Raw genomic sequence first — 11920 nt, 5'->3', positions numbered from 1 at the left:
GGAGCACTTTTTGAGATATGCTCTCAACAAACAGTGAACATGGCAGCAAGAATAGGAAAGCTGAAGGCCTTATTATTTAGCCAAGATTAGGTGATCTAAGAGATTAATCCATGAACCATCAGTTACTTCACACTTCTGGTCCATTTCTGCCCTCTCCCAAAAAGTAAAAAATAAAAGAATACTACTTTGGTTTAGAAGTACTAGAAACCTTAATTGAAATATGGATTGTTTTGGTAAAAGAATTAGGAAGACAGAGGCCATGGAAAAATGATTTAAACATTTTAAAATCACAATGGATTAGAGCTCTAGGAACGTGCTACAGCACACATTTTATAGGGTTTGGGGATGACATTAAATGAAACAGCAGGGCTGAGGTCCAGGTCTGAGTTGGAAACTCCAGGTGGAGGGAGGAAGTTGAATCTCTGCAGGAGACTGGTGAAGAAGAGGAAGAGCTCCATTTTGGCAAGAGTCTCCCCAGCACAGATCCTCCGCCCTGGAACAAAGGCAAAAGCACCACAAGAGAATCAGTGAGCTGCTTCTTCAGTATTGGAAGAAAAAAAGCCCTTTTATCAGCTCTTAACCTGTAAAAGGTCAGTGGAAATCCAGAACATTTGCATGTTATATCCTAGGTATGAATAAGGACCACAGATTTTAAAACTCTTGGGTACAAGTTAACAGAGAAAGAGGAATTTTGATCTTCAGAAGTATCATAGCAAAGCCAGCTGGTGATGGTTTTTTATTTTCCTTTGTCTAAATGCTTGCATTTGGAGAGAAATGTATGGAAATGTAGTCTGAATTCCTTAACTCCAGTTTTCAATAAAATCTGAATTTTTATTTCCTTTTCACAATTTTCTTCTACTTGGCTGAATTTTTGGATCCCAAACCAACTGGTTTAGTCTAGACTTTAGGTCTGTTAGTCAACTCATAGGCACTTTTTTATACTAAAATTTGTCAGCAAATTCCTTGAAGATTCACAAATGCTGGCCAGTGGGCATGAGAAGCAAGGTGGAGGAGATATTCTGTGAATATGCAAAAGTGCTGTAAATGTAAATTCTGTTAAATCCAGTAGCTAGTAAGCTGCCTTATTCATAGCATGATGATTCAAGGCCAGAACTAAGAAAAACCTGATCTAAAATATGGTGTTAGCACCCTTCTGTGATGGAAATGGAGAGCTATTGCATGGCTGTGAAATGAAATAAACTCTCCAGGGAATGCCCAGACCTGACATTCCCTGGATGTGCTTTCAGCTGGGACAGCTAAGCTTAAGTCTGGTAAAGAAGACCTGAGAAGTGGAAGTGTCAGAAGTTCTTCTAAAAAGAAAGAAAAAAAAAATTATGGTGTACTGGATGGTGAGTATGACAAGAAAAAAATCTTATTCAAAGATCATACAGAGTTGAAAAAATAGGGTTGATAAAAAAATGGAGAATATTGTGGATATGATAGATAAATTAGCCAGAGACTGATGTATGGGAACTTTAAAAGAGCAATTACAGAGCCTGCAAAGCAGGAGAAATGCCAGAGAAGGAGCAGGGTTGGAATCTCCCATGTTTTGGCAAATGGTGCAGGTGTGTAAATTCAGGTGAATGTCACACTCTGGGGAAGCCCCTTCTTTCCTTTGATTTTACACAGAATTTGGGTGTTTTTTTGTTGTCACACTATATGAAAACTTAACCCAGTTGACATTTTTTGTGACTTTTTAAAAGGAACATGGAAAAATGAAGCAGGAATGCACAGAAGCATCTTTGCTGTGTGTTCTGTGTAAATATAAAAGAGAAAGCACCTGCTGAGAAAGGCATGAAAGCATCTCTCTTCACAAATTTCCCATTGGCATCAAGGAAATGCTCAGGGTAGAACATGTCTGGTTTCTCCCACTGCGACTCGTCTTTCAGGACTGAGGTCAGTAAAGGGATGATGTAGGTTCCCTGCAAAAAAAGGCCAGAGGAATGAATTCCTGGACAAATTCAGAAAGAAGAAATGTTAAAAAAACCAATCCTGTAGGATCCCTCACCTTGGGGATGAAGTAGCCTTGGAGGGTGACATCTGCAGCAGTCTCATGAGGCAAATCCAGTGGCAGGATATTGGCAAACCTCTGAATTTCATGGATGACAGCATCTGTGTATGGCATCTGAGCTCGGTGCTCGATCCGCGGGGGGTTGGAGCCTATAACTTGCTCTATCTCATCTTGGACCTTTTCTGAAGAAAGAATCAACTCTAAGATGCAAGGACTCATTCACCCCTGAGACACAGTGTGCTTTACTCATGTAAAGTGTGATAGATCTGGAGTACAAGCCATAAATTCTCCAAAAACCTTTTTTTCCTTTCAGAAATAATGGGAGGTGAACAGGACTACAGTGTTTGATTGATTCTTTATCAACAAGAAACCTTAAGACTTTTTTCTTTCTATCTCTACTGTCTAAAGATCCATGTTCTGCCTGAGGGTTGTCTCAAAAACCCCATTTGACTCCAAACAACTCTGTACCATCAGCTGGAATGGAGATGCCAGACAAAGGCACTTCCATGAATCTTCTCAGGCCCCTAAAGCCTCAGTACAGTTCATTTAGCATCTGTGCAGACCTTTAGTTTATTGACAGTTTCCGAGGGAAACCTGGAAAAGAATCATTGACCAACACAGGACATCTCTTTACTTACTAATTAATGAGATTTCCCCAAGCAGAGGGCCTGGCCTGTATGAACTCTGCCCCACTGGGTCTGAACCAGAGGGCACAGAGACAATAATTGGCTGGAAATCTCAGCTTTTTGTAACTTGGCCTATTAACAAATGTGTTGGTCCTCCAGGTTCCTGTTTGGTCACTAATTCCCTGAGTGTAACAGCATCTATCATTAAACCACTTACTCTGGATTTCAGGGTACTTTAGCATCAGCAGAAAGCCCCAGTTTAGTGTGGTGGAAATGGTCTCAACACCAGCAGTAAACAAATTGCTCACCAAGCTTAGCAAGTTGCCATTATGGAAATACCCATTGGTAGTGGATTTCTCCTGAAAAAAGTCGTTGAGATAAAAGGATGAAAACTCAAAGCTTTCTACGTGAAAATGCAATTTATCTAGATAAATATTTGCTAAGATATAAATCCTATATTTTAAAAAAGTGTGAAAGGCAAGGAAGAGCTTTGGGCTTGTGCCTGGAGGAGAGTGCTGACCTATCTTTGTATTACTGGGACCATCTGCAAAGGGAGCTGCCTTCCCCATGGGGAAGGTGACCCAACCATATCAGAGACCCCAAATAAGTCCCACTTAAGCCCAGGCAGTGATTCCATTCTGTTATGTTTTATGTTTTCAAAAGAGCCAGAAGAACTGGGACAACAGAGAGAGCAGATAAAAAGAAGCAGCCTTGGTAAATATATTTATACAGTCTGAAGAAAATAAATAAGGATAAATGTTCACTGATTAAAAGAGGTTGGAATTTCAACAGCATGAAGTATCTGTTCAACTCTACCACTTTGTCATATGTATTTTCTCAAAGACAGCTTCCCTAAAGAAATTCAGCTGTAATTGTAAGGACTAAGAGAAAATTCCAAATGTCTTCATAGAATCATAAGAGATGGAATCAACAAGAAAATACTCAGTTACCTCCTGCTGTTTAACCAAGAAGGCATCAATAAAACTTCTTTGGTCATTTTTGTCCAGGTTTTTGAGGTTCTCTACAAAAGTAACTCGTACAAAATCATGGAATTCATCTCTGTTTCGAAGGAGAGCCTTGTTAGCCCTTAGGAGGAATCCAAGGTATGGGAAGATATTGTACATCTACGAGAGTGGAAGTTGTTAGAGAGAGTTTATCAGCCAGAGCTCTGAAAACACTACCGAAACAAATTAACAACATTTGGCCTTCCTTGCAGATACAAAGTCAAAAACTTAAGATTAATATTTTGTTTTTAGGAATGTGAAAAACTGAGTGGATGACTTGTGGTAGAAAATTCATCAAGGACCACCAAATAGAGGTAAAAATCTTTTAAAATTACTATTTTTCAGGAGTAGTGTAGGTGTCAGGCTCAGACAGCTTCAAGCTGCCACCAGGCAGATGGAAATGTTGGCCAGCAACTTTTTTTATTGTTTTGGCCTGCTCTTCCCCTAACATTTTTTTTTCTTTTTCAAAACCTAGATAAGCATAAATCAATCCAGAGTATGGCAGCATTGCATGCAAGTATCCAAAGGTATTTTTCACTGGCTAGCACTCTTCAAACTCTATCTTAAATATTTTTTTTGAGAGACTGGGGTCTTGAATGTTGACTTCATGATTCCCAAACTGTCTCTCAAGGGTTTTTTGTCCAAGAAACTGCTTTGTAAACCAATTATCTCTCAAAGTCTCAGATTTTCCTGTTTAATAGAAGAAACTGATCCCCAGTATTGCTATTGGTGTGCAGTGGAACAGCAACATAAACATGTGAATCATTACCGTGACCAAAGGTTTCCCAGCAAGCCTCATGTTTTCATTGGTCATATTTACAAGTCTCACAAATCTGGGGTCTTTGTAGTCAAATCGTTTTCCAAGCAATATTGACACAATTATATTAGCAACTGCTGCATTAATTATTTTGCTGGCATCAATGGGATTTCCTAGACAAGGAACAAGAGAATTTGTTACATTGTAATAAAGAGATGTAATTTGTAAATGTAAATTTATTATTCAATATTGTTATTTATTTGTTATGATTGATTGCTATCATTGATTATCATCCAGTGTCAGAATACCACAGCAGGACGCAAAAATGCCAGAGGAGCCAAATTCATCAAACTGATGTACATTTCCTAAAAAGGTCTGAACATGAGAATGCTCAAAAAGCCTTTGCAAAACCTTAGAGGTAGTGAGGCCCTGGCACAGGCTGCCCAGAGAAGCTGTGGCTGCCCCACTCCTGGAGCTGTTCCAGGCCAGGCTGGACAGGGCTGGGAGCAGCCTGCGTAGGGGAAGGTGTCTGCCCATGGAAGGGGCTGGAGCTGGATGAGCTTTAAGCTCCCTTTGAACCCAAACCATTCTGTGACTCTGTGATTCCATGGGTTTGCAGAATGAAAAGCCCACCTGTCGGAACCCAGGAAATTCCTCTGGCTGCCCTGGAGGACTTGAGCCCCTGCCCAGGGGGCTCAGAGACCTTGGCACAGAGCCCAAGACCCCTGTGCCTTTGAACTTGACCCATGGAAAAACAATTACCAACCTTTATGTGAAGAATTACAAGTCAAGAGAGTTTAAGTAGAATAATAGTTTGTCACAGGGTGAAAAATAGATTTTTGGGGTTTTTAGAATGGGGGTTCAGAAGGCAAGATGGAGGAATCTGGGCGTGTCCAGTCTTTTCCTTCTTCTTCTTGGCCTCCATCTTCTGCTGTGATGTTGGCACTTCTAGATTGGTTTAAGGTAGAAACTCACTGTCTAACATAGGTGATAGGTATGGGGAAGTTATGGTAAATAATGCACATGTAGATTTTAGTATAAAATGATAACACCACCCCAAGGGCAGCCAGTGTGCCTCAACCCAGCCTGCCAGACAGACCTCAGCAGGCCAGAGAAAGATTGTTATAGATAAGAAATAATAAACAACCTTGAGAATGAGAACAAAAGAATCCTGACTCCTTCAACAGCTGGGCTGGGAAAAAGAGACTTGCACATATCTCAGAGTCACTGTGAGCAGCAGAGGCTCTGAGAGCCACCCACCTTCCTGGGAGGCGATGGAGTCTGCCAGGTGCCCATACTCCTCCACGATCCGATCCTCAATGGCCTTTTTGCCCATCCCAAAGTCTCGCAAGGCTGTGAGGGCAAACCTTCTCATCACCTTCCAGTTTTCACCATGGGCAAAAACAACCCCTGAGACCAAAAGAACATTTCAATGGGGCACAGGATTTTAAATAATTTTGTAAGCATAGAATGGAGCTGTTTTGTAGCAATCACTTCTAAAACAAGTTAAACTGCATCCAGATGAGGAAAACCACGTATCTGTGCCTTAAGTATTCTCTATCCTCAACAACAGGTTCATTACACAAGCAAAGGATAAATATTTAAGGTTTATTTAATCAATCTTAAGAAGAATATATATACTCAAAGACACTTGCCACTGAAAGAAAGCGGACATTGGAAGTTCAAGTTCAAACTGCTGGTCATCATAGTTTGGAAGTGGAATTGAACTAAGATCTCTGATGACTGCAAGAAAAAATTAGGCAGGAAAATACATCTTAAAAGTTATGTTATGTCTTAAAATCTCCACCATCAATTTTTTTTTCACTGTATTTTTTCTTCACACATTTTTTTTTTTTCATTTAACTGATGACCTCAGCTATGTTTTTTTTCCTAAATAAAAAAAAAAAACAAAAAAACAGTGAAAGGTAAACTTCTATGCAATAATATGATCAAAAGATGCAGCTGTTAAAATGTTCACAGAATTATTACTGAATTTTTCCAAGGATCCTTGGAGACATAAATATGAAATTCTTATGCTAAATTAGAATGAAGTGTGGGTGTGAAATTCTTATTTTGAAACCCAGCTCATTAGAGAGTATTTTCCTTTTTAAAATAAATTCACAGTTTTCTATGTGCTACAGGCTATCTATTGTCACATTCTGAATTTAAAAGCACCATTTACCACTTAAATGATGAGCAACAGTAGAATATTAGTTTCAGAAGAGTTGTTCTATGCTAAACCCAAAACCCCACAAGTTCAGAGCCGTATCATGAGAGCTAGAAATGCTTCTCTGGCAAGGATGCCCTGTTCTAGAAGGATCCTGGAAGTGTGTCACTATCCATTTTCTGTTGCTGTAGTTTAGAGTTATGGTTGTTTTGTTGCCACTGTCAGTAGTTTCAAAGTTGAATAAGTGTGCTAAAGTCAATGAAATTGCTCCCTCTTTCCAATGCTTTTTGTGATCTCTGATCCAAAGTGTTGTTCCAGCTCCTGCTTTGTCTATAGGGGGAAAAAAAAAAGAGTAGGTCAAGCTGATAAGGAAGAATAAGACCAACTTACCATTTCCTTTAGTCAAATCTTCAAAGATTGGGATTTTAGGTCTCTCTGCAAATGCATCTGCTTGGTTTACAAGAGCTTCCTTCACTGTCTCATAGCCAGAAATCACTACAACTTTCCTGTGCCCCATCTGAACACTGAAGACTGGGCCATATATTTTGGACAGCTGTCAGGAAAAGAGAACAATGATTTACAACTTCTACAGCCTACAGAGAAATTCATTACCTGTTCCAGGGCTGCTTATTTTCTAGTCCTGCCTCTGGGTTACTCGCCTGGTGGATATTTTCCTGACTACAGGGAAAGGCACTTGATTTAAATGATGGGAAAGTGCCAGACATTGTGGTGGATAATGACTAAATGGAATAGTTGGGAGAAGAGTTCTATTGTGCTAAACTGAACAGGAGTATCAACAGCTGAAACCCCAAGTCAGCAAAGGATGCACTGAGAGTTGCCCTCAGAAACCTTTTTAAATTCAATTTTTGACTCATTTTTTCACACTTAGCTCCATGCTACTGTGTTTCTTTTGTGCACAGGCTACACCTGAACAACATGTTCAAATGTTTGGTACCATTATTTTATTAAAAATAAATCCGTCTGTTTCTGGGCCAGGATTTAGCATTAGATACATTCAAACTTTTTATACATGATTACATGCACCATGAATCTGACTCAGAGACAATGTGGTAGTTTTTTAGCTGGTACAGGTAGATTTATTTTTATGTAACTCAGTGTTCCTGATTCTTCTGACTGCTAGAGAGGGGTTTCCTGACTGCGCTCATTTTCTAGTTGGTTTTCAGAGAGAAACAGAAGGCATCTATTTAGCATCAAGATGCAAAATGTCCAGCAAGTGGTAAGCAAGTACAGCCAGCTGAAACAACAGAAGCAGACCCATATCTGAATTGTGCTCAAGTCAGATAACCAGCATCCAGCATCAGAAAGGAATCACTGAATTACAGCAGATACATGTTGGTTCTGCTGGCCTGAACTTGCTTTTGTCAACACAATTGTGCTGTGTAGGAGAGCTACAGTGATATTCCAGATATTGCATCTAAGCAGTCTTTTGATCTGTGGGTACAACATCCATACAGGTTTGTTGGTGCAAATATTCCTTTCAAAAACATCAGCAGGGAAGATGTGTAATTTTAATGTCTAAGCAGAAAAAACTCTTAAGAAAGGAGCAGGTTCTATGAACTCTTCTCACTCAAAGTCAGCAAAGCCCTGCAATAAACTAGGTAAAGAAAGCACTAGAAGAAAACTGAAAGATTTATTATTTTGGCAAAGGTTGGCCCTGAATATTAAGAGCATATAGTTATATCTTCAGCTTTTGGGGAAGAGGAAAGGGAGATGAGAACGTTGATAAATCAGTGAGGCCAAGATGCTGCAGTCACAGATCAAGGTACATCAATCAGCTGAAGGCAGAGAGGGTTACACCACATATCCAAATAATTCCTGTTGTCTTTTTCTCAAAACTACCACCAAAATAAGGTGGATTCTTGCTATTAATTTGAAAGTTGTGGAAGGCTGAAACCTGGATAAAATATCACAGTAAAGAAACCATGCTACATTCAACATTTTCTGCTCAAATAACCATCTCTGGGTCCCTGGCTAAAGGCTCATGCATGGATGCAATACATTGGATGCAACAGGAGAAACTCTCTGACATCTTGGCCTATGGGGCTTGATTGATAGGACCAACAGAAAAGAAAATGAGTACCTGTAGATAAGTCCTGTAGGGTCTCTTCAAGTCAAACAAAAGAAGGTTTCCAATTATAGGTAATGGTCTTGGACCTGGAGGAAAGTTCTGTCTTTGGTCATTGTTCCAGAAACCTGCTGTTTTCAGAATGGAGAGAAAAGCCAGGATCAACACTAAAACAGTGGAAGTGCTGCTGTTCCAGAAACCTGCTGTTTTCAAAATGGAGAGAAAAGCCAGGATGAACACAAAACCAATGGAAGTGCTGCTGTTCCAGCCCATCTCTACTCAGCTGAGTATTTGCCACGGAAAAGAGAAAATGTGGACTCTGGATTTCTGTCCTCCTGAGATTGTGCTTGAGAGGCTCTTGTGTTAGTCCATAAACCTCTTTTGTATGTTTTAATCGTGGCTGGTGACCTGTTCTCTTCCCATGTGCTTCCTAATGAATCCTCAGAAGGGTGCAGGGGCATATATATGCTTGCTAACCAATGTAACTGGGTGAGTATGGGTCACTGGGCAAGTGTGAAAGTCCAAGAACAGGGATAACTTCAGGTCATCAACCTGACATTTGCTATAAAAGCCATAAATTCTGCACGCTGTCCAGGTTACTGATTAATCATGTTTTTGCCCTTAGCACAGATATCCTCGATACCCCTGAGGAATCAAAATTCCACTGCCCAGGAGTGTAGTGCAAAGAGATTAATTTTTTTTAAAGTGTGTGATGTATGAATGTGAGACACAAGCTGAGAGCAGATGTATCTGTTTTTGCAGAGTTAAGACAGTACATATATGCTTAGTGTATGAATGTGAGACTCACAAGCTGATTCATCCCTAATGAACCTGTTTTTGCAGAGTTAAGACAGTACTCACACACTTAGTGTGAGAATCTCTGTTCAGTTCCTCACACATAACCCAGTTGCAGGCCTCTAATAAACCCATCAGCCTGACAGTCTGTTATTTTTCTCAAGGTTTGAGGAAATAGGACACCTTTCCTGATTTCAGATTGTGTAATTGCTTTCTCCCATGCTTCCCAGGCCTTTTCACAGAACTGTTTATGGGTGGCATAACTTTGATTCCATTGAATTCATTGGGAATTTGAAATCACAGAACCACAGAATTACCGAGGTTGGAGAGGACTCTGGAATTTGTCTGGTTCAATCCCCCTTTCAAGCTGGGTCACCAAGAGCCACTTGCCTCAGCCGATGTCCAGACAGGTTTTGAACATCTCCAAGGACCTAAAAAAATTATATGACCCTAAGGAGGGAGACTCCACATCTTCTGGGCAACCTGTGCCAGTGCTTAGTCACTCTCACAATATGAAAATGTTTCCTGATGTTCAGAGGGAGCCGCCTGTGTTTCAGTGTGTGTCCATGGCCTCTGGTCCTGGCACTGGGCACACACTGAGGAGAGTCTGGCTCTGATTTATTTGATCCTCCCCCCAGGTGTTTATACTGATAAGATCCTGCTGAGCCTTCTCTCCTCTAGGCTGAACTCCCACCTCTCTGTGTTTCCTCATGTGAGAGATGTTGCAATCACTCCAGCACTTTTGTGGCCCTTTGCTGGACTCTCTCCAGTCTGTCCATATCTCCTTGGTACTGGGAATCCCAGAACTGGACACAGCACTGGGAAAAGACATCTTCTGTTGGCTGAGGAAAGGGGGCTGAGGTACAGCTAACTCGGGTGTCTCAGAGAGTGAACAGCAGAGGAGGACGTGTTGAAAGAGCAAGCCAAGGGCAAGACTGGACAGAAAAGTTGAGTCACAGCCCACAGAACAATGTTTGGAAGAGTTTTCTGGCAGAAATCTTGAACATAAGTTGCATGTGGCCTTGAGGCCAGAACCTGAAAGTTGTGTGAGGTGAAGTGCCTCAAGGCTGAGCCCCTTGTCCTCCTCTCCCAAAAGTGTCAGGGTCCCTGCAGAGGCATGGCCAGAGGCAGAGGAGAGGAGGGAATGGGGGCATTCCCCAGGGAATGGGGCAGCAGAGACCTAGAAGAAAAGAGCCCTGGCACATGGCTGGGAGCCTGGGAGAGGGGCTTGAGCAAACCTGGGAGAGGGGCTTGAGCAAACCTGGGAGAGGGGCTTGAGCAAGGCTGGGAGAGGGGCTTGAGCAAGGATGAGACAGGGGCTTGAGCAAACCTGGAAGAGGGGCTTGAGCAAGGATGAGACAGGGGCTTGAGCAAACCTGGAAGAGGGGCTTGAGCAAACCTGGGAGAGGGGCTTGAGCAAACCTGGGAGAGGGGCTTGAGCAAGGCTGGGAGAGGGGCTTGAGCAAGGCTGCTCTTGGCCTGGCTCACCCTGAGCCTGTTGCTGACCCCAGGGGCTCTAGAGGAGACATCAGGACATTTCACCTACCTGGAAGATATCCTGGAAAAAGTCCATGGTCAGCGTTCAGCTGTGCTCCAGTTTGCCTGATTCTACTTGACTTTTCCAGAGTGGGTAAAAAGGCACTGAAAATGTCCAGTTTTCCACATATATCTGGAGTTTAACTAATAGCAAGGAAATGAGAGGAATCTGAAAGGTAAACAGTTTGCAGGAGGCTTAGAAGAACAGGGAGAGCTCTCCTTTGGCAAGAGGAGACATATTTTGTTATATATATTTTGAGAAATAATATATAGAGAATATTATATTTGAGATAATATATTTGATAATATATTTTGGGAAAAGGTTGATCCCAGTAAGAGAGAAAGAAGACACCCCCAAGAAATGTTAAATAAATACAGTTGGCCATCTGATCATTCAATTAACCCATTTATTCAGCAGCAGATTTGAGCACAAATGTTAAAAGGAATTTTGTAAGCAAATATTCAGCCAATGGCTTTCAAATACATTTTCTTTTCATTAAGGAAATACTGCTCTGACAGAGGTAGGAATGGAGAACTATACAGCAGCCTTCAAAGCTATGGTCACCCACTGGTATTCTGAAAAGGGTTGACAAGTAAGCCTGACCTTTAGTTAGTTTAAAGTGAGTTTGACCTTTAGTTAGTTTAAAGAAGAAATCATTGAAGTTTTACTCATTAAAAAAAAAAAAAATCAAAAACAACAACAAAAAAAAAACCACCACCCCACAACACTTTATTTAAGCTCTCTTAATGTAAAAAAAGTCAAAGTAAGAACAAAGGTATGACAGGAAGAGTGTTGAATGGTTGTTGGAAGGGATAAAACATTGCCAGTCTTTTATGAGAAAGAAAAGAAATGCTGATGATCATGTGCCTCAAATTTAGGGTAGTTGTACTTTAACTTTTGTTGACTTTTCAGTTCCATCCTTTAAGCTCATCCTTCA

The 11920-nt window shown here is 41.0% G+C and overlaps 1 protein-coding gene across 1 annotated transcript; it reads right to left on the bottom strand.

Moving 5' to 3' along the window:
• Positions 1–299: 299 nt before the first annotated feature.
• Positions 300–8946, bottom strand: LOC129117978 (cytochrome P450 2K1-like). Its single transcript, XM_054629049.2, has 9 exons — positions 8667–8946; positions 6956–7118; positions 5659–5808; positions 4411–4571; positions 3588–3761; positions 2855–2996; positions 2009–2193; positions 1781–1922; positions 300–493 (listed from the first exon to the last, which is right to left on the bottom strand). Exons 1-9 carry the CDS (start codon positions 8922–8924, stop codon positions 306–308), a joined length of 1563 nt encoding a protein of 520 aa, XP_054485024.2. The 5' UTR covers positions 8925–8946; the 3' UTR covers positions 300–305.
• Between the last annotated feature and the right edge of the window lie 2974 nt (positions 8947–11920).

This window comes from Agelaius phoeniceus, chromosome 3 (genome assembly GCF_051311805.1).
Source record: "Agelaius phoeniceus isolate bAgePho1 chromosome 3, bAgePho1.hap1, whole genome shotgun sequence".
Lineage (NCBI taxonomy): Eukaryota > Metazoa > Chordata > Aves > Passeriformes > Icteridae > Agelaius > Agelaius phoeniceus.
The sequence above is the reverse complement of the archived record's forward strand: the minus strand, read 5'-3'. Positions and strand labels throughout refer to the sequence as shown.